Here is a 25,606-nt window from a genome sequence, read left to right as displayed (position 1 = left end):
ACCTGAGTAAAAAAAGGCCTAGTAGATTGCAAACTCGTCTTACAGTGTATTAGAGCCAAGGCGATTTTGTTACGTCAGGATCTTCACAATCAACTATAACACGCTAACTTAAACCTTTATAGGCATAACTCAAGCTTAAGCTTACTGAAAAGGAACTGTAAAATCATGATAAACAATCTATTGCCAATACACAGAATACAGCATTTTATGTGCAGCGATTAACCTAAGTCGGTCAATAAGCTTTTACACCAAGTTGACAAAAAAACACAGGTTCTGAACATAAAAAAAAACTACCTTAAGTTACAAGAACATAGGAAAAGTTACTTGTTTAACGGTAACGGTCCACCTTCAGCCCCATACTTTTTCTAATTTGTCCACATTCCCAAATGATTTTGACTTGTTTCTTTAATATGTTGCATCAACCTTCTCAATTACTCCTTTTTTGTTATGTTTCAACATTTTACGCTCAAAGGTAACTGATGACAAGACACGCACAAAATAATCTCTTTACGACTAACATAACAGAACTAGCCAAACAAAGAAATAAGGGTGGATTTTAATGTTTCAACAAGGATCAAAAATAGCTGTCTTGCATAGTACGGCAACCCAGATTACAAGTACCATACCGCTGTTTAGAGACAAAGCAAGCTCATAAGTTGGCAGCCCTGCTTCCTTAACTTTATTACCTGGGTCATTCCACGCCAAATCATCCAGCCAACAATAGACTTGTCACCCAAGGTTTTCTGATTTCAATAAAATTTTGCATAGATAATATATACATATAGAGCCATTTTAAGTTTCCCACAAATTCAGTTTCCGAGGCTTATTTTTGCGCTAAACTGAAATGCATATATTTCTCGTCTTTCTATGTAAAAAGGACAATATTGAAGATATGGGCTTCAAATTTTACTTATATATCCAAAACTTAATGCAGAATCATATTACACAAGTGAAATGATAACTATTGCCTATTATCACAACAACAAAAAATCCTAAATACAAATAATTTGATTTTTCCAAAATCGGAACATTCCAGTTACAGTACAAAAGGTTTGATAACAAAAATCTCTCTCCAGATAAACACCTATAAAACTATATATCACTGGAAAGAGGATAAAATTATCTTTCAAATGGTATAATAACATGAGTGGGGTTTTGAGTATTAACATTGTTATCACACGTGAAAGTCAAAAATTAAATTTGATTAAGCTAAAAATTTCATTTGATGCCGAATATGTATGATGAACTTAAATAATACAAAAGGTTCATCAATTTAATATGTTGGTACAAATCACTAAAAATCTAAAAATATGAAACAAAATATTGGGTCCTTAAGTTGTTATTTTTGTATGAATTAAATTTTTACTTATAAAAAGCCCTAACTAAATCGTCCTATATCCTACATTACTTTTACCTAAATAAAGGCTAATTATTGCTTTACAAGCAATTACAATTACATTTTATGCAAAATTTATAAGTTTACCACTCTCAATAACAAATAAAAAAATATGCATTATTAATTTTTATAGATCAAACTTCAATATTAAATTTTGTGTTAAAAAAATAAAAATAAAATTTTATGACAGGCCTATTTAATACACAATCAATGTTTGTAACCAGAGTTTATACCAGTGAATGTGACCAGTGTCTGTGTGTGTTGGTGCGTTTGTCACTCCTGTGATGACATGAAACATGAAACATTCAAGTCTAAACATGAAAGGCTTGTTTTACATCTATCCGGCATAGGGTGCACCTTTCACGTTATGCCGACACCGGCACTCTGGTAGTTGTACTCCAGAGCTTGTGTGTCGTAGGGATAGAAATGGAACGTAACAGAGCAATTGCAATGATACTTCGAAATTACTTTTATTGAAACTGTATTTATATTTGGATTATTTTTTTATTTCATTCAATTTGAATTTGAGTAAAATTTTATTCAATGTTGTGTAATAAAAAAAATATAAAAAATAAAATAAAATTGAGTAAAAATTCAATTTAATTCAATTCTGCTCTTGAACTAAATTAACAAGTAGTTCAATGTCTATTTCCGACATGACCAAGACTTTGCAAACAAATAGGCCTAACCAAAAGTAAAACTCAAATAACTACAAACAACTGAACTAAAAGTACACTTGGTGCACCCGACAGACGGCAGGTGCCGGTTTTATGTGAACAGTCACATTGGGCCGCTACACCCACTACTCCAGCCGGCTTGTTTACCCGAGACCGGCAGCCGGCCTTCGCCGAGGGGGTGCCCGGCATCCCTCGACTTGTACACGGCAGCCGGGCAAGTGATTAACTGACCACGACACATGCCGTGCATATGTGAACAGTCCTATATACTTCTTCACCCCATTGCCGGTTAAACGTTAAAACATGTTTATCATGGAAGGTATTGCTGCACCAAGTCAAGTGAGAACTAATTTGATTTGTACAGTAGGTAAACTGTCAGACTCTCCATGTGAAAATTTACTTTAACACAAGAAAAAAATTTTCATTTTATTTTTGAAAATCTTTCAAATGAAGAACTAGAAACATGAAGGTGGCAAACAAATAATGAATGTAATAAAAACGATTCAATTTGTTACTTTTTGATATATATAAAAAATCATGCTGTGGCCCATTTAAAAAACATGTGGTATCCTTTTATTGAAATCAGAAAACCTTGGGTGACAAGTCTACTGTTGGCTGGATGATTTGGCGTGGAATGACCCAGGTAATAAAGTTAAGGAAGCAGGGCTGCCAACTTATGAGCTTGCTTTGTCTCTAAACAGCGGTACGGTACTTGTAATCTGGGTTGCCGTACTATGCAAGACAGCTATTTTTGATCCTTGTTGAAACATTAAAATCCACCCTTATTTGTTTGTTTGGCTAGTTCTGTTATGTTAGTCGTAAAGAGATTATTTTGTGCGTGGCTTGTCATCAGTTACCTTTGAGCGTAAAATGTTGAAACATAACAAAAAAGGAGTAATTGAGAAGGTTGATGCAACATATTAAAGAAACAAGTCAAAATCATTTGGGAATGTGGACAAATTAGAAAAAGTATGGGGCTGAAGGTGGACCGTTACCGTTAAACAAGTAACTTTTCCTATGTTCTTGTAACTTAAGGTAGTTTTTTTTTTATGTTCAGAACCTGTGTTTTTTTGTCAACTTGGTGTAAAAGCTTATTGACCGACTTAGGTTAATCGCTGCACATAAAATGCTGTATTCTGTGTATTGGCAATAGATTGTTTATCATGATTTTACAGTTCCTTTTCAGTAAGCTTAAGCTTGAGTTATGCCTATAAAGGTTTAAGTTAGCGTGTTATAGTTGATTGTGAAGATCCTGACGTAACAAAATCGCCTTGGCTCTAATACACTGTAAGACGAGTTTGCAATCTACTAGGCCTTTTTTTACTCAGGTTGTGAGCCATCCTTAGTAGTGCACTTGCTTGATAGGTCCAAATAATAAAAGCTCTGGAAACTTTTGACGCTGGTGACGTAACACGTCATTCACCAGATTTTAAGTAAAACCATAACTTAAAGAAGTAGGCCTAAGGTACAGAGGAAACTTGCTTATGGGATGACCGTATGCTTTCAGCTCTAGTATGTTGTGCCGGAAATATACTTGTAACAAGCAAGGAAGAGCCCAAGCTGCGAGCATTGTAGTGCCATGGCTGTGGGCCAGTGGCGTATGTAGTAAATGCAAACTTTTACACTGCACGATTGTTTGGCGAATGGGAGCCCACCAGCAAGTGCAAATAGATCAGCTGTTGTTCTGTTAATTGAGCGAAGCTCTTATACGTCGACTCTTATGCATTTCGTAATACTCAAACTCCTCCTAGACAACTGAATCAATCGTTTTCAAATTTTGCATGGTGATAAAGACCATATCGGTGAGTGCCAACATCTATATGGCGTTAAAAAAGTCTCTCAGGAATCCGCCCCACTGGGTCTCAAAGTTTCAATGTAATCCTTATGGAAGCAGTATTTGACACATAAACAAAGACATATGATCAGCTGTTGACTTTTGAATGCAGTAGATAAAGAAATAGCTGATAGCACAATTCCACAGATATTAGAACAGAAACTATATGGATCATAAATATAATCAAATGACGACACTAGCTTCAGGTCAGGGCCGGTTCTAGGAATTTTTCAGAGTTAAGCGAACACCCGAATCAGCGCCACTTAGAATCCCCCCCCCCCCTTAAACCCATAAACATAACTTAACCGTATTTGTGAATTTTTTTCCAATAATTTTTGGAAGAACTTTTTTTATAAGTTTTGGTAGAAGAATACTAACTTGCAATAAAAGACTGTTTATTATTCGCAGAAATGTGACATTTATACACTTTTACTCATCATATAAACTATAGCAAATCCAAGGACACACAAAAAAAACAGGCCGCAATGCTCGTCAAGCACGATAGAAGACGGTAATGACGTAATGTTTGCCGTTTGTGATCAGCTGCTTGTCTTTCCTTGGAAAATAAATAAATAAATACCTACGTCATTGCCGTCTTCTATCGTGACTTCTGCTTCTTTGGGCTGACTAGACTCGCCACCAGATGATTTCTACAAAAATCTACTCATAGATTTGGCTTTTTTTGTTCCTCTTCAAAATTCGCCCTACGCTTTCTATAATAAAAGTGCCAGACGGTTTCTTTTTTGCCATTGTTTTCATAGTATCAGCTCGCAAGATGTTTTACTCATTCATCCAGTTTATACTTTCTTCTTATTTAATGCACTAATTATAAATTAAACTTAAAACACTCGTAATAATTCGCTTATCAACAATCATGAATCATCAAACCAATGCCAATACGATACCGATACGGTATAGGCGTACGTATACAACTAAAAGAGTGCAATACAACGAATGCTCTGCTCTAGGATCAGAGGCAGAAAGGAGTGAAAGAAAGGGGAAGTTTCTTGTTGTGACAAGTGGCGCTGCGCGCTTGCTTATCTCAAGGGGGCGATGTCTACTTGTACCGGCGTCTAGTTGTACCTGCTGCATTTTGGCACAGAAAATAGTATATATTCTGTGATTTTGGTGACAGGCGTCTAGTTGTACCTCGTCCAAAGCTGTAGGTACAACTTGACGATGGTGCGGACGTCTAGTTGTACCTACGTCTAGTTGTCTCTACGTCTAGTTGTACCTCTTAAAAATCTGCAGGTACAACTAGTCGGGTACGCCCCCGTCTACTTGTACCTCATACGTCTGCGTCTATTTGTACCTACGACTAGTTGTACCTACGACTAGTTGTACCTACGACTACTTGTACCTACGACTACTTGTACCTACGACTACTTGTACCTACGCCTAGTTGTACCTACGCCTACTTGTACCTACGCCTACTTGTACCTACGGCTAGTTGTATCTCCCCTTCAACTTGTCACCAGTTTAAGGGATTTATTTAATTTCTTTAAAAATCATACAATCTTAAAAAACGTTATAAACAACTTGCTACAAAAGCCAGGAAAATTTGGCTTGTTTTCAGCTCATTGAGAAAACCCTGTTCTTGAACAATGTACTGTGTCCCTTGGTCACACTTGGTCATTATCCATATTACACTTTGGTTTTCCTTATTTCTCGTCAAGATCTGCTATCATTGTTTTTTTTCCACTTAAACTCTACCTTTTTATAGAAAACTAACATTAACTAGCTTTAACAACAACTTAAAACAATTATCTTAAATAAATAAATTCAGAGTATACAAACACAAGTAATTGAGTTTAATGAAGTGTTTTTGTATGGTATTAGTCACGAACAATATTACAACAAGTTCAAATTAAAAATCTATATGTTATTCTAATGGATATTACGTAAACTGGCGTAGTTTGGTTGTTGATTCATATACTTTGACAAATAAGTTTATTTCAATTTTAGGCCTAACTACTAACTTTTCTCAAAAACACATCTTAATTACCTTCTACGCAAACGTATTGAAAGCTCACTATTGAAATACCATTGAAAAAATAACCCAGATATGACTTTTTTGCGCGCGCTTAGTTCTTAGTAAAACTATTCTTGGTTTAGTTGCAGACTACATAGCCAGTGTACACATACCTAGCTCAGTATCAAATTTAGTTTGTATAGTTTAACTAGCTTCTCCAGTTTGTTTGAAATGGGAAACATTCCAATCAGATGTGTTATTTACTGTGTATGTTAAATAGAGAAGTCTGTACATTGCATATTTTTGGTCGAGTTTTCAACCACTGGACCTCAACTTCATTGTACACTTCATTGTTCATTGTTCACTGGGAAATCCATTGTAAACTATAAGAAATTCACTCTAATCAATGCAAATACTTTAAGGTTATGTGAAAAAATATTTAAAGTAATCAGCAAAAATAGTAATACATAATTGCTAGGCAGCGGTCTATTGAAATTCATTAAGGATATACTGCTTGTATATTTAATAATATATATAAATGTTTTAATTAAATAACCGATTTTCGGTACTAGGGCTAGAAAATTTTAATTACAACTATAGCTGCCATTTCGACCCTGGACAGCAATGCGTAGCTTTCAGCCTCCAATTAACGTCTGTAAAACTACTAAAACATCGTAGTGCGGTGAAAAATATTTGCCAATCATACTCAATTGACTCGGAACACAGCAGTTTCTGATTGAATTAAGGGTATTATTAAAATGTACTCGTGCAGTAATCAATTAAACAGGGTAACGAATTGAAGGATAGATACAACTAGACTATAAGAACGCAAAATACTTGTAGGTACAACTAGTCGTAGGTACAACTAGACGTAGGGACCACTAGTCGTAGGGACAACTGGTCGCATCCGTACAAGCTAGGTGATACTACTTGTCGGTGGGATACACGTCTAGTTGTACCTACGTCTACTTGTACCTGCGTCTAGTTGTACCTCCTAAAAATCTGCAGGTACAACTAGTCAGGTGTGCCACCGTCTACTTGTACCTACGTCTAGTTGTACCTACGACTAGTTGTCCCTAGGCCTCGAGGTACAAGTAGACGTAGGTACAACTAGACGGAGGGACAACGAGACGCGGTCCCATCCTCGAGTATGAGTGAGTTGTGAAATGAAACCCATAGGTGCCGCGCTGGCGCTGACGCTGCCGACTGCCGAGCGTCAGCTCACTTCAATCAAATCGAAACTGCAAATGGCATTGAGTCCTTGAGTTGTAGTGCTGTACAAATATACAAATTTCTCAAGTGCTGTTGGTACAAACAGAATAAATGCCTGTATTGTGGTGCTTTGAATACTTGAACTCTGAGCAAAAATAAACAAAATTACGTTGTTCACATAAAAGAAAATGTTCCGTTGGCGCCACGGCGCCACTTTATCGTGGCGCCATATGCGGCCGCGTAGTTCGCGTATGGGTTAAACCGGCCCTGCTTCAGGTCGAGGTGATCCGTGACGAATCAAGTGGTGAAGGAAGTAGTAAAGGTGAGCAGTCTGGAGTGTGGAAACTGTTTATGACGATTAGATTAAGGTACTGTATTTGCACTCCTAAATTTCTATGGGAAGGGAGGAAAACAGGTCCGCGACGTAGGAAGTGGTGAAGGAAGTAGTCAAGGCGAACTGTCCGGAGTGTGGGAACTGTTTATGACGATTAGATTAAGGTATCTGCAATCATATTATGCTATTGGAAGAGAAGGAAACAGGTCCGCGACGTAGGAAGTGGTGAACGAAGTAGTAAAGGCGAGCTGTTCGGGGTGTGGGATCTGTTTTTGACCATTAGATTAAGGTATTTGCAAACGTATGATGCTATGGAAAGGGAGGGAATCAGGTCCGTGACTTAGGAAGTGGCGAAGGAAGTAGTAAAGGCAAGCAGTCCGGACTGTGGGAACTGTTTGTGACGATTAGATTAAGGTATCTGCAATCATATTAGTGGTGAAGGAAGTAGTAAAGGCAAGCTGTTTGAGGGGGTGGGATCTGTTTTTGACCATTAAATTAAGGTATTTGCAAACCTATGATGCTATGGAAAGGGAGGGAAACAGGTCCGTGACGTAGGAAGTGGCGAAGGAAGTAGTAAAGGCAAGCAGTCCGGACTGTGGGAACTGTTTGTGACGATTAGATTAAGGTATCTGCAATCATATTAGTGGTGAAAGAAGTAGTAAAGGCGAGCTGTTCGGGGTGTGGGATCTGTTTTTGACCATTAAATTAAGGTATTTGCAAACCTATGATGCTATGGAAAGGGAGGGAAACAGGTCCGTGACGTAGGAAGTGGCGAAGGAAGTAGTAAAGGCAAGCAGTCCGGACTGTGGGAACTGTTTGTGACGATTAGATTAAGGTATCTGCAATCCTAAAATGCTATGGGAAGGGAGGAAAACAGGTCCGGGACGTAGGAATTGGTGAAGGAAGTAGTAAAGGCAAGCAGTCCGGACTGTGGGAACTGTTTGTGACGATTAGATTAAGGTATCTGCAATCCTAAAATGCTATGGGACGAAAACAGGTCCGCGACGTTGGAAGTGGTGAAGGAAGTAGTCAAGGCGAGCTGTCCGGAGTGTGGAAATTGTTTGTGACGATTAGATTAAGGTATCTGCAATCCTAAAATGCTATGGAAAGGGAGGGAAACAGGTCCGTGACGTAGGAAGTGGCGAAGGAAGTAGTAAAGGCAAGCAGTCCGGACTGTGGGAACTGTTTGTGACGATTAGATTAAGGTATCTGCAATCCTAAAATGCTATGGGACGAAAACAGGTCCGCGACGTTGGAAGTGGTGAAGGAAGTAGTCAAGGCGAGCTGTCCGGAGTGTTGAAACTGTTTATGACGATTAGATTAAAATGTCTACAATCCTAAAATGCTATGGGAAGGGAGGAAAACAGGCCTGCGATGTAGGAAGTGGTGGAGGAAGTAGTCAAGGCAAGCTGTCTGGAGTGCGGGGACTGTTTATGGCGATTAGATTAAGGTATCTGCAATCTTAAAATGCAATGGGAAGGGAGGGAAACAGGTCCACGACGTAGGAAGTGGCGAAGGAAGTAGTCAAGGCGAGCTGTCCGGAGTGTGTAAACTGTTTATGACGATTAGATTAAGGTATCTACAATCCTAAAATGCTATGGAGGAATTGAGGGCGTAGGAGGAAAACAGGTCCGCGATGTAGGAAGTGTTGGAGGAAGTAGTCAAGGCGACCTGTCTGGAGGATGGGAACTGTTTATGACGATTATATTAAGGTATCTACAATCTTATAATGCTATGGGAAGGGAGGGAAACAGGTCCGCGATGTAGGAAGTGGTGAAGGAAGTAGTCAAGGCAAGCTGATGTCCAGAATGTGGAAACTGTTTATGATGATTAGATTAAGATATCTACAATCCGAAAATGCTATGGGAAGGGAGGAAAACAGGTCTGCGATGTAGGAAGTGGTGAAGGAAGTAGTCAAGGGGCCATTCCATGTCAAGTCATCCAGGGGTTGTCACCCAGTAGTCAAAGATTTTGATGAAAATTTGTACACATAATTTAGACATTTAGATAGGATAAAATCCAAAATTTCAGTTCATTATGTCAAACGGTTTCAGAGATATGGCTATTTGAAGTTTTGAGCGAATTTAGTTTCCGAGGTCCAATTCGACGCTAAGGGAGCGTGCATGTATTCTCGTCTTTCTATGTAGAATGGGCATTTATTAAGCTAGAGGCCTCAAATTTGACTCATATATCCAAAATTTAATGCAAAATCATGTAATACAACTAAAATGATAACTATTACCTATTATCACCTAAAAAAAAAATTCCTAAATACAAATAATTCGATTTTTCCGAAATCGGAACATTCAGTTACAAAAGGTTTGATAGCAAAAATCTCTCTCCAGATAAACCTATAAAACTATATATCAATGGAAAGAGGATAAAATTATCTTTCAAATGGTATAATAACATGAGTGGGGTTTTGAGTATTAACATTGTTATCACACGTGAAAGTCAAAAATTAAATTTGATTAAGCTAAAAATGTTGTTTGATGCCGAATATGTATGATGAACTGAAATAAATACAAAAGTTTCATCAATTTAATATATGTTTGTACAAATGACTAGAAATCTAAAAATATGAAACAAAATATTGGGCCCTTAAGTTGTTATTTTTGTATGAATTAAATTTTTACTTAAAAAGCCCTAACTAAATCGTCCTATATTATTCTACATTACTTTTACCTAAATAAAGACTTATTATAGCTTTACAAGAAATTACAAAATTACATTTAATGCAAAATTTATAAGTTTACCACTCTCAATAACAAATAAAAAAATATGTATTATTAATTTTATAGATCAAACTTCAATATTAAATTATGTGTTAAAAAAATAAAAATAAAATGTTATGACATATTTAATACACTATCGATGTTTGTAACCAGAGTTTATAACAGTGAATGTGACCAGTGTCTGTGTGTATTGGTGTGTTTGTGTTTAAAATTATCTTTCAAATGTTATAAAAATAAGAGTGGGGTTTGGAGTATTAACATTTTTATTACACGTCAAAGTCAAAAGAAAACAATTTGATTTAAACGTAAAACAAAACTAAATACATCCCATTTTTGTAATAAATTTGAATAATTTTTTTGTAAACTATTTGTCAATGCAGAATTTTCTTAATTTTTTGAACCGGTGTTTACAACATTCAATAACTTTCTACAATTGCTGCACAAAAGCTTTCCTGGCACTAAAGTTATGTCTTTAAGTTCTTTAACTTCTTTTACCTTCTTTAAAGAAATTACTCTTAAATCTTTGTCAAGGATACCACATGTTTTTTAAATGGGTCACAGCATGATTTTTTTTATTTTTCAAAAAGTAACAAAAATGATGAGAACAAATTGAATTATTTTTATTATATTCATTATTTGTGTGCCACCTTAATGTTTCTAGTTATTCATTTGAAAGATTTTCAAAAATAAAATAAACATTTTTTTCTTGTGTTAAAGTATAACATTTTCACATGGAGAGTCTGACAGTTTACCTACTGTACAAATCAAATTAGTTCTCACTTGACTTGGTGCAGCAATACCTTCCATGATAAACATTTTTTAACGTTTAACCGGCAATGGGGTGAAGAAGTATATGGGACTGTTCACATATGCACGGCATGTGTCGTGGTCAGTTAATCACTTGCCCGGCTGCCGTGTAAAAGTTGAGGGATACCGGGTACCCCCTCGGCGAAGGCCGGCTGCCGGTGTCGGGTAAACAAGCCGGCATGAGTAGTGGGTGTAGCGGCCCAATGTGACTGTTCACAGATAACGATAACCGGCACCTGCCGTCTGTCGGGTGCACCAAGTGTACTTTTAGTTCAGTTGTTTGTAGGGCTAGTTATTTGAGTATTACTTTTGGTTAGGCCTATTTGTTCGCAAAGAAAATGTCGCCTTTTGGTCATGTCGGAAATAGACATTGAACTACTTGTTAATTTAGTTCAAGAGCAGAATTGAATTACCTAAATTGAAATTTTACTCAATTTTATTTTATTTCTTTATTTTTTTTATTACACAACATTGAATTAAATTTTACTCAAATTCAAATTGAATTAAATAAAAAAAATAAAATACAAATACAGTTTCAATAAAAGCAATTTCGAAGTATATTTGCAATTGCTCTGTTACGTTCCATTTCTATCCCTACGACACACAAGTTTCACAAGCTGGAGTACAACTGCCAGAGTTCCGGTGTCGGCGTAACGTGAAAGGTGTACCCATGCCAGTGCCGGTTAGAAGTCGGTTTAACGGTATGCCGGATAGATGTGAAACAAGCCTTTCATGTTCAGACTTGAATGTTTCATGTTTCATGTCATCACAGGAGTGACAAACACACCAACATACACAGACACTGGTCACATTCACTGGTATAAACTCTGGTTACAAAAATTGATTGTGTATTAAATATGTCATAAAATTTTATTTTTATTTTTTTTACACATAATTTAATATTGAAGTTTGATCTATAAAAATGAATAATGCATATTTTTTTATTTGTTATTGGCAGTGGTTAACTTATAAATTTTGCATAAAATGTAATTGTAATTGCTTGTAAAGTAAAAATTGGCCTTTATTTAGGTAAAAGTAATGTAGGATATAAGACGATTTAGTTAGGGCTTTTTATAAATAAAAATTTAATTCATACAAAAATAACAACTTAAGGACCCAATATTTTGTTTCATATTTTTAGATTTCTAGTCATTTGTACAAACATATATTAAATTGATGAACCTTTTGTATTTATTTCAGTTCATCATACATATTCGGCATCAAACAAAATTTTTAGCTTAATCAAATTTAATTTTTGACTTTCACGTGTGATAACAATGTTAATACTCAAAACCCCACTTATGTTATTATACCATTTGAAAGATAATTTTATCCTCTTTCCATTGATATATAGTTTTATAGGTTTATCTGGAGAGAGATTTTTGCTATCAAACCTTTTGTAACTGAATGTTCCGATTTCGGAAAAATCGAATTATTTGTATTTAGGAATTTTTCTTTGGGTGATAATAGGTAATAGTTATCATTTAACTTGTGTAATATGATTCTGCATTAAGTTTTGGATATATAAGTAAAATTTGAAGCCCATATCTTCAAAATTGTCCTTTTTACATAGAAAGACGAGAATATATGCATTTCAGTTTAGAGCAAAAATAAGTCTCGGAAACTGAATTTGTGTGAAACTTAAAATGGCCGTATCTTTGAAGCCCTTGGTCAGAATGAGATAAAATTTTGGATTTCTTCTTATCTATATGTATATATTATCTATGCAAAATTTTATTGAAATCAGAAAACCTTGGGTGACAAGTCTACTTTTGGCTGGATGATTTGGCGTGGAATGACCCCAAGGCGAGCTGTCTGGAGTGTGGGAACTGTTTATGACGATTAGATTAAGGTATTTGCAAACCTATGATGCTATGGAAAGGGAGGGAAACAGGTCCGCGACGTAGGAAGTGGTGAAGGAAGTAGTCAAGGCAAGCTGATGTCCAGAATGTGGAAACTGTTAATGACGATTAGATTAAGATATCTACAATCCGAAAATGCTATGGGAAGGGAGGAAAACAGGTCTGCGATGTAGGAAGTGGTGGAGGAGTAGTCAAGGCGAGCTGTCTGGAGTGTGGGAACTGTTTATGACGATTAGATTAAGGTATCTGCAATCATATTATGCTATTGGAAGAGAAGGAAACAGGTCCGCGACGTAGGAAGTGGTGAGTTTAAGTAGTAAAGGCGAGCTGTTCGGGGTGTGGGATCTGTTTTTGACCATTAGATTAAGGTATTTGCAAACCTATGATGCTATGGAAAGGGAGGGAAACAGGTCCGTGACGTAGGAAGTGGCGAAGGAAGTAGTAAAGGCAAGCTGTCTGGAGTGTGGGGACTGTTTATGGCGATTAGATTAAGGTATCTGCAATCCTAAAATGCTATGGGACGAAAACAGGTCCGCGACGTTGGAAGTGGTGAAGGAAGTAGTCAAGGCCAGCTGTCCGGAGTGTGGAAACTGTTTGTGACGATTAGATTAAGGTATCTGCAATCCTAAAATGCTATGGGAAGGGAGGAAAACAGGTCCGGGACGTAGGAATTGGTGAAGGAAGTAGTCAAGGCGAGCTGTCCGGAGTGTTGAAACTGTTTATGACGATTAGATTAAAATGTCTACAATCCTAAAATGCTATGGGAAGGGAGGAAAACAGGCCTGCGATGTAGGAAGTGGTGGAGGAAGTAGTCAAGGCAAGCTGTCTGGAGTGTGGGGACTGTTTATGGCGATTAGATTAAGGTATCTGCAATCTTAAAATGCAATGGGAAGGGAGGGAAACAGGTCCACGACGTAGGAAGTGGCGAAGGAAGTAGTCAAGGCGAGCTGTCCGGAGTGTGTAAACTGTTTATGACGATTAGATTAAGGTATCTACAATCCTAAAATGCTATGGAGGAATTGAGGGCGTAGGAGGAAAACAGGTCCGCGATGTAGGAAGTGTTGGAGGAAGTAGTCAAGGCGACCTGTCTGGAGGGTGGGAACTGTTTATGACGATTATATTAAGGTATCTACAATCTTATAATGCTATGGGAAGGGAGGGAAACAGGTCCGCGACGTAGGAAGTGGTGAAGGAAGTAGTCAAGGCAAGCTGATGTCCAGAATGTGGAAACTGGTTATGACGATTAGATTAAGATATCTACAATCCGAAAATGCTATGGGAAGGGAGGAAAACAGGTCTGCGATGTAGGAAGTGGTGGAGGAGTAGTCAAGGCGAGCTGTCTGGAGTGTGGGAACTAGTTATGACGATTAGATTAAGGTATATACAGTCTTAAAATGCCATGGGAACAGAGGGATACAGGTCCGCGACGTAGGAAGAGGTGAACGAAGTAGTAAGGTGAGCAGTGAGGAGTTTGGGAACTGGAAACCGTTTGTAGCAGTTTTAATGTATCTGCAATGCTGAAATTCTATGAGAAGGGATGGAAGCATGCCCACTACATAGGAAATGGTGAAAGAAGTAGTAAAGGCTAGCCGTACGGAGTGTGGGAATGTTTGTAGCAATTAGATTAAGGTATCTAAAATACTAAAATGCTATGGAACGTGATGAATACAGGTCAACGACGTAGGAAGTGGCTTAGGAAGTATTTAAGTATGAGCATAGTGTGAGATCCGTCTGTGGCAGTTAGATTAATGTATCTTCAATCCTAAAACCTTTGAGAAGGGAAGGAAACAGGTCCCACGACGTAGGAAGTGGTGAAGGAAGTAAGGTTGGCAGTGCAGAGTGGGGGAACCGTTTAGGCAGTTAGATAAATGTATCTGTAATACTTAAATGCCATGAGAAAGGAAGGAAACGGGTCTATGACGTATGAAATGGTGAAGGAAGTAGTAAGGCTAGCAGTGCAGAGTGTGGGAACTGTCTTTGGCAATTACATTAAAGTATCTGCAATCCTAAAATTCCATGGGAAGAGAGGGAAATAGGTCCACGACGTAGGGGGTGGTGAAGGAAGTAGTAAAAGCGAGCTGTTTGGGGTGTGGGATCTGTTTTTGACCATTAATATGTCATAAAATTTTATTTTTATTTTTTTAAAGCATAATTTAATATTGAAGTTTGATCTATAAAAATTAATAATACATTTTTTTTATTTGTTATTGAGAGTGGTAAACTTATGAGGGCGTCAACCAAAAACCGGGGGGTACGGGGGGTCCGGGAAAAATTTTGAAATTTTAGGTCTAAAATTAGTAGTTTTTAACCTCTTTTATGCTATTTTGACAAGAAATTATATTTATATTTATAAACTATTTATTTAAAAAAATATTATTTCAGCCAGAAAATTACCATAATTTTTCAGGGTTTAAAAATATTGCAGTCATTAGTATTGTGTTAAAAACATTTAATTTGCTTAAAGTTTATTAAACATACATGTAATACGGCTACATGAGAAAAAATATTAAAGTAGATCACACTATCATAGAATTAGTTAAGATTCAAAACTTAACTCAAAATACCTCATTTAGTATATAAATAACAATTGGGTATTGTAATAATTAATTGTACTGACTATAATAACAAGCCTTAGTAAATTGCCGATAAATAGACCTACTGATTATAAACTATTGTCAATACAATATACATTAGTCAACTACCGATTAACCGGGCACGGGTTAACCAGGTTGCGGATTAACCTTTGTGGCTGAAGGTTTTAAATATATTTTTTTAAATTACGGATTAATCATTTAAATATAAAAAAAATAAAAAAATAGAAAAGTCTTTAAAAGGCACAAACATTTTGAAATTTTATATTTTTGTAAATTTTAATTGCATATTTAACAAAGTAATGTATTATACCGTACATTGCAATCGGAGCATTGTTTTCCCACGAGTCACGACGATGTTATGACGATTCAGTTAACGCGTGTAGAGAGGAATTGATGTGCGCTGTGTCAGGGGCGCGGCGCGGCGGGGGCGGGGGTGGAGGGTGGAATGACCTTCATTGAACCTTGCAACACGTCCATGTCACTGGACCGGCCATGACGGAATTAGTACATAAGAATTATGCTAATATTTAGTACCTATTTCGTACTATTTAGTACCAACAAACAAAAAATTAGTACCCCACTCGGTACCGGATAACTAATTAATTTAGGATTCCGGGCCAGTGACATGCTGGCCCGGCCATTTTCGAATTTGATCCTAATATGTATACCATCATTTAGTACCTATTTCGTACTATTTTGTACCTCCATTAATATAATTTGTACCTCAAAGAAAACCATGCTACGGGCCCGTTAACTGTACAGGTCAATGACCCCTCAGCCCGGCCATATCGGAACCTATGGTTATAAGCTATACTACTATTTAGTACTTATTTCGTACTATTTTGTACCTCCATTAATATAATTTGTACCTCAAAGAAAACCAAGCTACGGGCCCGTTAACTGTACAGGTCAATGACCCCTCAGCCCGGCCATATCGGAACCTATGGTTATAAGCTATACTACTATTTAGTACTTATTTCGTACTATTTTGTACCTCCATTAATATAATTTGTACTTCAAAGATAACCAAGCTATGGGCCCGTTAACTGTACAGGTCAATGACCCCTCAGCCCGGCCATATCGGAACCTGTAGTTATAAGCTATGCTACTATTTAGTACCTTGTTCGTACTTTTTTGTACCTTTCGAGGTAAAAAAAATACCTCAAAGATAAACAAACTACTTATGTTACATATTGTATGTGTAATCATGTTATTGTTAGTGGTTAATTACCCCTCAGCCCGGCCATGTCACAGTTTCTAGTTATAAGGTATGCTATTATTTAGTACTCAATAATTAACAAGTGATGCAGTTATTTGGTGGTTATCTCCAACTATTTAGTTCTTCATATTAAACAATATGTAGGCCTACTACTCATACAACCCAAGTAATCAATGTGTCGAGGTTTAGGCTATTTTGGTGCGAGGGTACTGTGGTGATTTTTTTATTTCATTCAACATTAAGTTCACAACTTTGTTAATTTTTTCTTTCTTTTTTCTTAATTAATTTATGTTGTAAAACTTAACGAGCTGTTGGCCCGTCCTACGTACGGGAATTTAGTAGTCAACTAAAACTGAGGTAATATCAATATTTCTAGAATGTAGAATGTTAGCGTCGGCTGCTAGACTTTTTACAATTTTAAACTTATCTTCTAAAAAACTCAAACCCTAAACTAAAATTATGGCTTCAACATTCCCTAGTTTTCAAAAGTATTTGTCTTTTTTTTTAGTAGTTTTTTTAGAAGTACAAATTATATTAATGGAGGTACAGAATAGTACGAAATAAGTACTAAATAGTAGTATAGCTTATAACCATAGGTTCCGATATGGCCGGGCTGAGGGGCCATGGATCTGTACAGTTAACGGGCCCGTAGCTTGGTTTTCTTTGAGGTACAAATTATTTTAATGGGGGTACAAAATAGTACGAAATAGGTACTAAATAGTAGTATAGCTTATAACCATAGGTTCCGATATGGCCGGGCTGAGGGGTCATTGACCTGTACAGGTAACGGGCCCGTAGCTTGGTTTTCTTTGAGGTACAAATTATATTAATGGAGGTACAAAATAGTACGAAATAGGTACTAAATGATGGTATACATATTAGGATCAAATTCGAAAATGGCCGGGCCAGCATGTCACTGGCCCGGAATCCTAAATTAATTAGTTATCCGGTACCGAGTGGGGTACTAATTTTTTGTTTGTTGGTACTAAATAGTACGAAATAGGTACTAAATATTAGTATAATTCTCTTGTACTAATTCCGTCATGGCCGGGCCAGTGACATGGACGTCCTTGCAACAGCCCTGCGCCTCGCACCACTCGTAAGCGATCAGTCACAACAATAGATCATCCCACGCTGTGGTTTTATGCCTTTTGCTAATGATCAGTGATCACTGCCGTTCATTGTCGCATAGTACGTATATGAGATGCAATTTTTAGTGGATAAAATTCTCTTACGTGTTGTTTAGTAATAATTTGTAACGATAAATGGTAACTGATATCGTTCTATGACGAGTATGACGTGCTTTGTTTATTTATTGAATGCCTTTATGCCTTTGCTTTCACCGTGATTTTGGGTTATCCATGACACTTCAACCAGTCATTCAATTCCCCCGGTTAATTGGGAGTTGACTAATATGCTTAAAATCTTACAATCTAAGCTAAGCCTAGTAAATTGAAGTTAAATTCCACAGAGTGAATAAGAAATGAAATAAAATAATAAGCCTAAATAAAATTATATAAAACTCGTAAAATAGCTGCAAACTATCAACCAGACCCTTAAATGATCATGTAACGAACAAACTATATTAAAACACCACTCACTTAAAAAAAAAATTGTCTGACAAGTCAAGTGCCGAACTTTAAGGTTAAGTTTTAATGTAAAGTTATTTTTATTAAAGAAAAAAATTAATAACTGTCTAAATGTTGTCAGTAGCTAACTAGGGAAACTCAAAACTTAAACACTGAATATTTCAGGGAGAAATAAAAACATATGTAGGCCAGGCCTATACATTATTCCCTTCATAAAATAAATAAAATACAGTTAATATAATAAAAAAAAAACGGCTTTATGGGCGTTTTATTGGAACGGTTTTGTTGTAGAATGGAAGCTCTAAGTGAAAAATTATACATAGGCCTACGTTAAGCGTTAAAATACACTAATTATTTCACAATTTATTAACTACAGGAAAATGTAGGCCGACTGTAGTGTTAAAGATAATGCGACTTGCGACAATGAAATTCGATGGTACCGGTAGCTTAATAATTATGGTAACATTCTTTACATTTGGTAGTACTAAACTAAAATAATAATAATAGCAATATAATAATACAACAACAATTATCTGCAGGCCTAACCTATGAAAGGGATGTAAACAAACCGGTTTGCTTCTGTTGTGGTGGCTCCGCGCAGACCAGACGACTCAAGACTAAAATAGATTCTACCTCTACTTGACTCCGGTCCTATAGTCCGTCCGTTCGGCTGTGATACCCAGCGGATTAGGACGCTTCTCGGAACTCGGCCGACCCTCCCCGACCGCTCGCCGGGCTGGCCAGCGATAAAACAATGACTCACCTACTGCACCAGTCACACAGATTTGCAATTTTTTTATTTCAAATTGAAATAAATTGTTATTTAAATATTTGATTTCTACACGAAATTCTGAAAATAATGAGCCCAAACACGATGTAATTACTTAATATCTAAGATCTGGAAGTCGGATAACGCTCTACTGCACCAGTCTCACAGATTTGCAATTTTGTTATTTCAAATTGAAATAAATTGTTATTTAAATATTTGATTTCTACACGAAATTCTGAAAATAATGAGCCCAAACACGATGTAATTACTTAATATCTAAGATCTGGAAGTCGGATAACGCTCTACTGCACCAGTCTCACAGATTTGCAATTTTGTTATTTCAAATTGAAATAAATTGTTATTTAAATATTTGATTTCTACACGAAATTCTGAAAATAATGAGCCCAAACACGATGTAATTACTTAATATCTAAGATCTGGAAGTCAGACAACGCTGGGTAACGATACAGAGTAAGGATGACAATATGAAATGAATCATCGTTTTCTTCAAACTATGCCTTTGAAGTGATGATTCATATATATTTGTGACTAATATTCAAAGTTCTTTCGGGATAAGAGATAAGTTATGTCAATTTTTAAAACGGAATCTTGAGGGTAAATTGTATAGTATTATTATTTATTTAAGTATGTAAATTATATTGTAGGCAATGTAGCTTGTTATATTTTTGTTATTTTTATCATGTAAAACATTGTACCTTCCCTTCTAATAGTGCTTTATATTATTGTCTTCTTAGAGAATCAAAACATAAAGAGTTTAATGATAATGCCAATTAGTTGTGATTTCTTAAGGAAGTTATGATGAGCCACAAAAAATTAACTATCCTTTATACACTATAAACAAACTACAGTATACCGTCATCAGAGTTGTCCGACTTCCAGATCGTATACATTAAGTAATTACATCGTGTCTGGGCTCATTATTTTCAGAATTTCATGTAGAAATTAAATATATAAATAACAATTTATTTCAAATTAAAATAAAAAAAATTACAAATCTGTGGGACTGGTAAAGTTGATGAGTCATTGTTTGTCGCTGGCCAGCCCGGCGAGCGGTCGGGGAGGGTAGGTCGAGTTCCGAGAAGCGTCCTAATCCGCTGGGTATCACAGCCGAACGGACGGACTTTAGTTTTCCGTACTGCCAACCGTTCAACGTCAAATTCGTTTTTATTCTGTCTCAGACATAGCATTCAGTTATGAAATACACTGATGTAAAACTTCTTCTATTAAAGATTTTTTCTCAAGATTGTTATGTGAGGAAACCAAAACCATATTTTTTTATTTTTATTTATTTATTTATTTATTTATTTTTTGCCTTTAGAGCTAGGGCGTCAATTGGGTATTCCTTGGGAGGGCGCACCGGGCAATTGCCCGGTTGCCCGCCTGGCCAGCACGGCCCTGACCTTTTGTATTTTTTAAGTTCATCATACATATTCGGCATCAAATGAAATTTTTAGCTTAATCAAATTTAATTTTTGACTTTCACGTGTGATAACAATGTTAATACTCAAAACCCCACTCATGTTATTATACCATTTGAAAGATAATTTTATCCTCTTTCCAGTGATATATAGTTTTATAGGTGTTTATCTGGAGAGAGATTTTTGTTATCAAACCTTTTGTACTGTAACTGGAATGTTCCGATTTTGGAAAAATCAAATTATTTGTATTTAGGATTTTTTGTTGTTGTGATAATAGGCAATAGTTATCATTTCACTTGTGTAATATGATTCTGCATTAAGTTTTGGATATATAAGTAAAATTTGAAGCCCATATCTTCAATATTGTCCTTTTTACATAGAAAGACGAGAATATATGCATTTCAGTTTAGCGCAAAAATAAGCCTCGGAAACTGTATTTGTGGGAAACTTAAAATGGCTCTATATGTATATATTATCTATGCAAAGTTTTATTGAAATCAGAAAACCTTGGGTGACAAGTCTACTTTTGGCTGGATGATTTGGCGTGGAATGACCCAGGTAATAAAGTTAAGGAAGCAGGGCTGCCAACTTATGAGCTTGCTTTGTCTCTAAACAGCGGTTTTGGGTGATAATAGGTAATAGTTATCATTTTAATTGTATTATATGATTCTGCATTAAATTTTGGATATATAGAAAGACGAGAATACATGCACGCTCCCTTAGCGTCAAATTGGACCTCGGAAACTGTATTCGCTCAAAACTTCAAATAGCCATATCTCTGAAACAGTTTGACATAATGAACTGAAATTTTGGATTTTATCATATCTAAATGTCTAAATTATGTGTACAAATTTTCATGAAAATCTGTGACTAGTGGGTGACAACCCCTGGATGACTTGACATGGAATAGCCCACCTTTCAGCTGATATACCGTACCAAATAACATTAGGTCTAACGAGTACCTAGGTTTGCTGCTGTAAGGAAACTAATAAAGTGTATTTTTTAGGAAAATTTTAATAGCTTAGTATAAAATAAATATAATTCCAAGATTTATCAAAATATGTCGATAAACAAGCAAACTACAACATTTTACAATATTCTCCATTAGAATAACATAAGAATTCTTCTTTGAATTTTCTCCGATATACTAAATTATTTGTTTTTTTAAGCTTTTTTAAAAGGTCTAGAGAGAAATTGGGAAATTTTGTGTTTTGAGGGTAAAAAATTAGAAAAACCAATGTTTACCCCAAAAACCCCCGTAAAATCCCGTTCCCATGGTCCGATCATGCTGGTTCACAAACTCATTCAAGTTTATCCCGCCTTACACCTTTAAACCAAATTATCAAAATCGAACAAAAATTACTCAAGTTATCGCTTTCACGGATGTATATATAGGCCTATATATATATATATACATATATAAAAACTTGAACGAATGGTGTTTTTGGCCTCTGGGAACATCAAAATGAAAAAGTAAATTGGTCCCGGGCCTAGGTCTTACCGTGCCACCAACGGTAATAGCTACTTCCCTATAGGGAAATTCGCTAAAAGCAGATGTTTACTTTAACTAACTGTTTTGTAGGTTTGAATATACCCTTCCCATAGCATTATAGGATTGCAGATACCTTAATCTAATCGTCACAAACAGTTCCCACAGTCCGGACTGCTTGCCTTTACTACTTCCTTCGCCACTTCCTACGTCACGGACCTGTTTCCCTCCCTTTCCATAGCATCATAGGTTTGCAAATACCTTAATCTAATGGTCAAAAACAGATCCCACACCCCGAACAGCTCGCCTTTACTACTTCCTTCACCACTTCCTACGTCGCAGACCTGTTTCCTTCTCTTCCAATAGCATAATATGATTGCAGATACCTTAATCTAATCGTCATAAACAGTTTCCACAGTTTCCATTCTGGACATCAGCTTGCCTTGACTACTTCCTTCACCACTTCCTACGTCGCGGACCTGCATCACCCCACATACATCTTCCCATAGCATTATAAGATTGTAGATACCTTAATATAATCGTCATGAACAGTTCCCACCCTCCAGACAGGTCGCCTTGACTACTTCCTCCAACACTTCCTACATCGCGGACCTGTTTTCCTCCTACGCCCTCAATTCCTCCATAGCATTTTAGGATTGTAGATACCTTAATCTAATCGTCATAAACAGTTTACACACTCCGGACAGCTCGCCTTGACTACTTCCTTCGCCACTTCCTATGTCGTGGACCTGTTTCCCTCCCTTCCCATTGCATTTTAAGATTGCAGATACCTTAATCTAATCGCCATAAACAGTCCCCACACTCCAGACAGCTTGCCTTGACTACTTCCTCCACCACTTCCTACATCGCAGGCCTGTTTTCCTCCCTTCCCATAGCATTTTAGGATTGTAGACATTTTAATCTAATCGTCACAAACAGTTTCCACACTCCGGACAGCTCGCCTTGACTACTTCCTTCACCACTTCCAACGTCGCGGACCTGTTTTCGTCCCATAGCATTTTAGGATTGCAGATACCTTAATCTAATCGTCACAAACAGTTCCCACAGTCCGGACTGCTTGCCTTTACTACTTCCTTCGCCACTTCCTACGTCACGGACCTGTTTCCCTCCCTTTCCATAGCATCATAGGTTTGCAAATACCTTAATCTAATGGTCAAAAACAGATCCCACACCCCGAACAGCTCGCCTTTACTACTTCCTTCACCACTTCCTACGTCGCGGACCTGTTTCCTTCTCTTCCAATAGCATAATATGATTGCACATACCTTAATCTAATCGTCATAAACAGTTCCCACACTCCGGACAGTTCGCCTTGACTACTTCCTTCACCACTTCCTACGTCACGGACCTGTTTTCCTCCCTTCCCATAGAAATTTAGGAATGCAAATACAGTACCTTAATCTAATCGTCATAAACAGTTTCCACACTCCAGACTGCTCACCTTTACTACTTCCTTCACTACTTCCTTCACCACTTGATTCGTCACGGATCACCTCGACCTGAAGCTAGTGTCGTCATTTGATTATATTTATGATCCATATAGTTTCTGTTCTAATATCTGTGGAATTGTGCTATCAGCTATTTCTTTATCTACTGCATTCAAAAGTCAACAGCTGATCATATGTCTTTGTTTATGTGTCAAATACTGCTTCCATAAGGATTACATTGAAACTTTGAGACCCAGTGGGGCGGATTCCTGAGAGACTTTTTTAACGCCATATAGATTCTTTGTTTGAAGTTCATTGTTGGTGATGGTGAGTTAATGTTGTTCAAAGGTTTATTGCGGACATTTTCCATCACGAATGTAAAAAAAAAAAAAAAAAACAATACACAACGTTTCGGGATCTGGAATCTGATCCCGTCTTCAGGTGAAAAAACTTAACTAACACATTACAACTAACAATACACAAACGCCCAACCTAAGTTGGAATACACTACCGAGGGTAGTAGTCAAAAAATATGCACTGTATAGCAGTCAAGTCATGATACAACATGCAATTAATAACAAATCACAAAACACTATAATCTATAAAAGGTTTACGTACAAAAAACTCACACAATGGAACACTAACAACACCGTACGCTATGACTCCACCAATGAGACTGAACCAACATGGCTGACCAATCGGAAACACGGAGACAACAGAAATGGCTTCCGGTCCCTGGAAAAGTAAAACCAACAAAATGGCGGAGCGATGTACGATGCCGCAAGATGGGTGTTAATTATGTTTATTCATATCACGAGTTTTACTACGAGTTAACATAACGTGCGAATTTTGAGGAGAACTCGTTATTTCCCTATTTATTGAACAATTAAGTTCCCTATCCTTTAGTTCCTTGTTCAAAATGGGTAGCCAAAGTGGCCTTATTTCAACCGATGACTGACTGATTGGTTGGTCTGCTAATTTAATGTATGAGGCTTCAATGAGTTTACGTTTGAAAAAATGAGGTTCCTTATGGACAATTTTTGCCTCTTCAAAATTCATACGATGATTTTCGGACCAGCAATGATGAGCGATCTTAGATTTTTCCACTAAACCTTTTTTGGTGTTTTCTCTGTGTTCTTTGATTCTAATGTTCAACGGTCTTTTTGTCTCGCCATAGTAAGGCCTGGAACAATCATTGCAATTTATTCTGTAAACACAGTTTTTAGTATCCTGAGTGTCATTTTTGGGTTTTGTTTTGACGAGACTCTGCCTAAGTGTGTTTTGTGTCCTAAATGCTGTTTGCACATTAAATTTCCTAGCAACCCTTCTGATTTTTTCCGACAGTCCTGACACATACGGGATTGACATGTGGACGAGTTTTTCCTTGCGATTTTGTAAAGGTTCACGCGTAGCCCTATCTTTCTTGCATTTGTTTATAATGGATCGAGGGTATCCGTTACTAGCCAAATCCTGTTCTACTTTCTTAATTTCATCCTTTAACTCATCCTGATTGGAGCAAATGCTCTTAGCCCTGTCAAACAGAGAGTAAGCAACCCCCTCCTTGACAGAAATTTGTTGGTTTGATTGAAAGTTTAGATACTGCCCTGTGTGTGTCTTTTTTCTGTAAACAGATGTTCTAAGACTGTTCAAATGCTTTTCTACGCACACGTCCAAAAAGGGGAGTTTGTTTTGTGATTCCACCTCCATGGTTAGTTTTATGGAGGATGAAACGCTATTAAGATGCTCTAAAAACTCATTCAATTTATCATCTCCATGAGGGAAAACCACGAAAGTGTCATCGACATATCTCCACCATATCCTCGGTTTGAGCCGAGCTGAAGCCAAAGCTTTTTGCTCAAACTCCTCCATAAAGATGTTGGCAAAGATAGGTGACAATGGTGACCCCATGGCCATACCCTCATCTTGACGGTATAATTTACCCTCTAATTGGAAATAGTTACATTGAGTACACAACTCCAAAAGTTCCATTATGACGTTAACAGGGAGTTTAGTTCTGTTTGCTAAAGTATCGTCGTTTGTGAGACGGGTCTCAATTATTTTTAGGGTTTCCGAAACGGGGACATTCGTAAACAGACTTTCAACATCGAAGCTGACCAGCTTGTCAGTATCAGCCATGTCCCCGTTTCGGAAACCCTAAAAATAATTGAGACCTGTCTCACAAACGACGATACTTTAGCAAACAGAACTAAACTCCCTGTTAACGTCATAA

At 36.9% G+C, this 25,606-nt stretch overlaps 2 protein-coding genes across 7 annotated transcripts in view; one reads left to right on the top strand and one right to left on the bottom strand.

Annotated features, from left to right (window-relative positions):
* The window catches only part of LOC128995686 (uncharacterized), a 64,102-nt gene extending 38,590 nt beyond the window's left edge, over positions 1-25,512 (bottom strand). The window contains exon 1 of the mRNA XM_054420706.1: positions 24,841-25,512. Coding sequence (XP_054276681.1) covers positions 24,841-25,512 — 672 coding nt within the window. The remainder of the gene's footprint in view (positions 1-24,840) is intronic.
* LOC128981980 (pentatricopeptide repeat-containing protein 1, mitochondrial) overlaps positions 1-25,606 on the top strand; it is a 124,544-nt gene that overhangs the window by 49,509 nt on the left and 49,429 nt on the right. The gene's annotated exons all lie outside the window — the stretch shown is intronic.

Source organism: Macrosteles quadrilineatus, unplaced genomic scaffold (assembly GCF_028750875.1).
Source record: "Macrosteles quadrilineatus isolate MER2022 unplaced genomic scaffold, UCM_ALF_1.0 Scaffold_1__1_contigs__length_201487025, whole genome shotgun sequence".
NCBI lineage: Eukaryota > Metazoa > Arthropoda > Insecta > Hemiptera > Cicadellidae > Macrosteles > Macrosteles quadrilineatus.
This window is presented reverse-complemented; position numbering and strand designations above follow the sequence as displayed.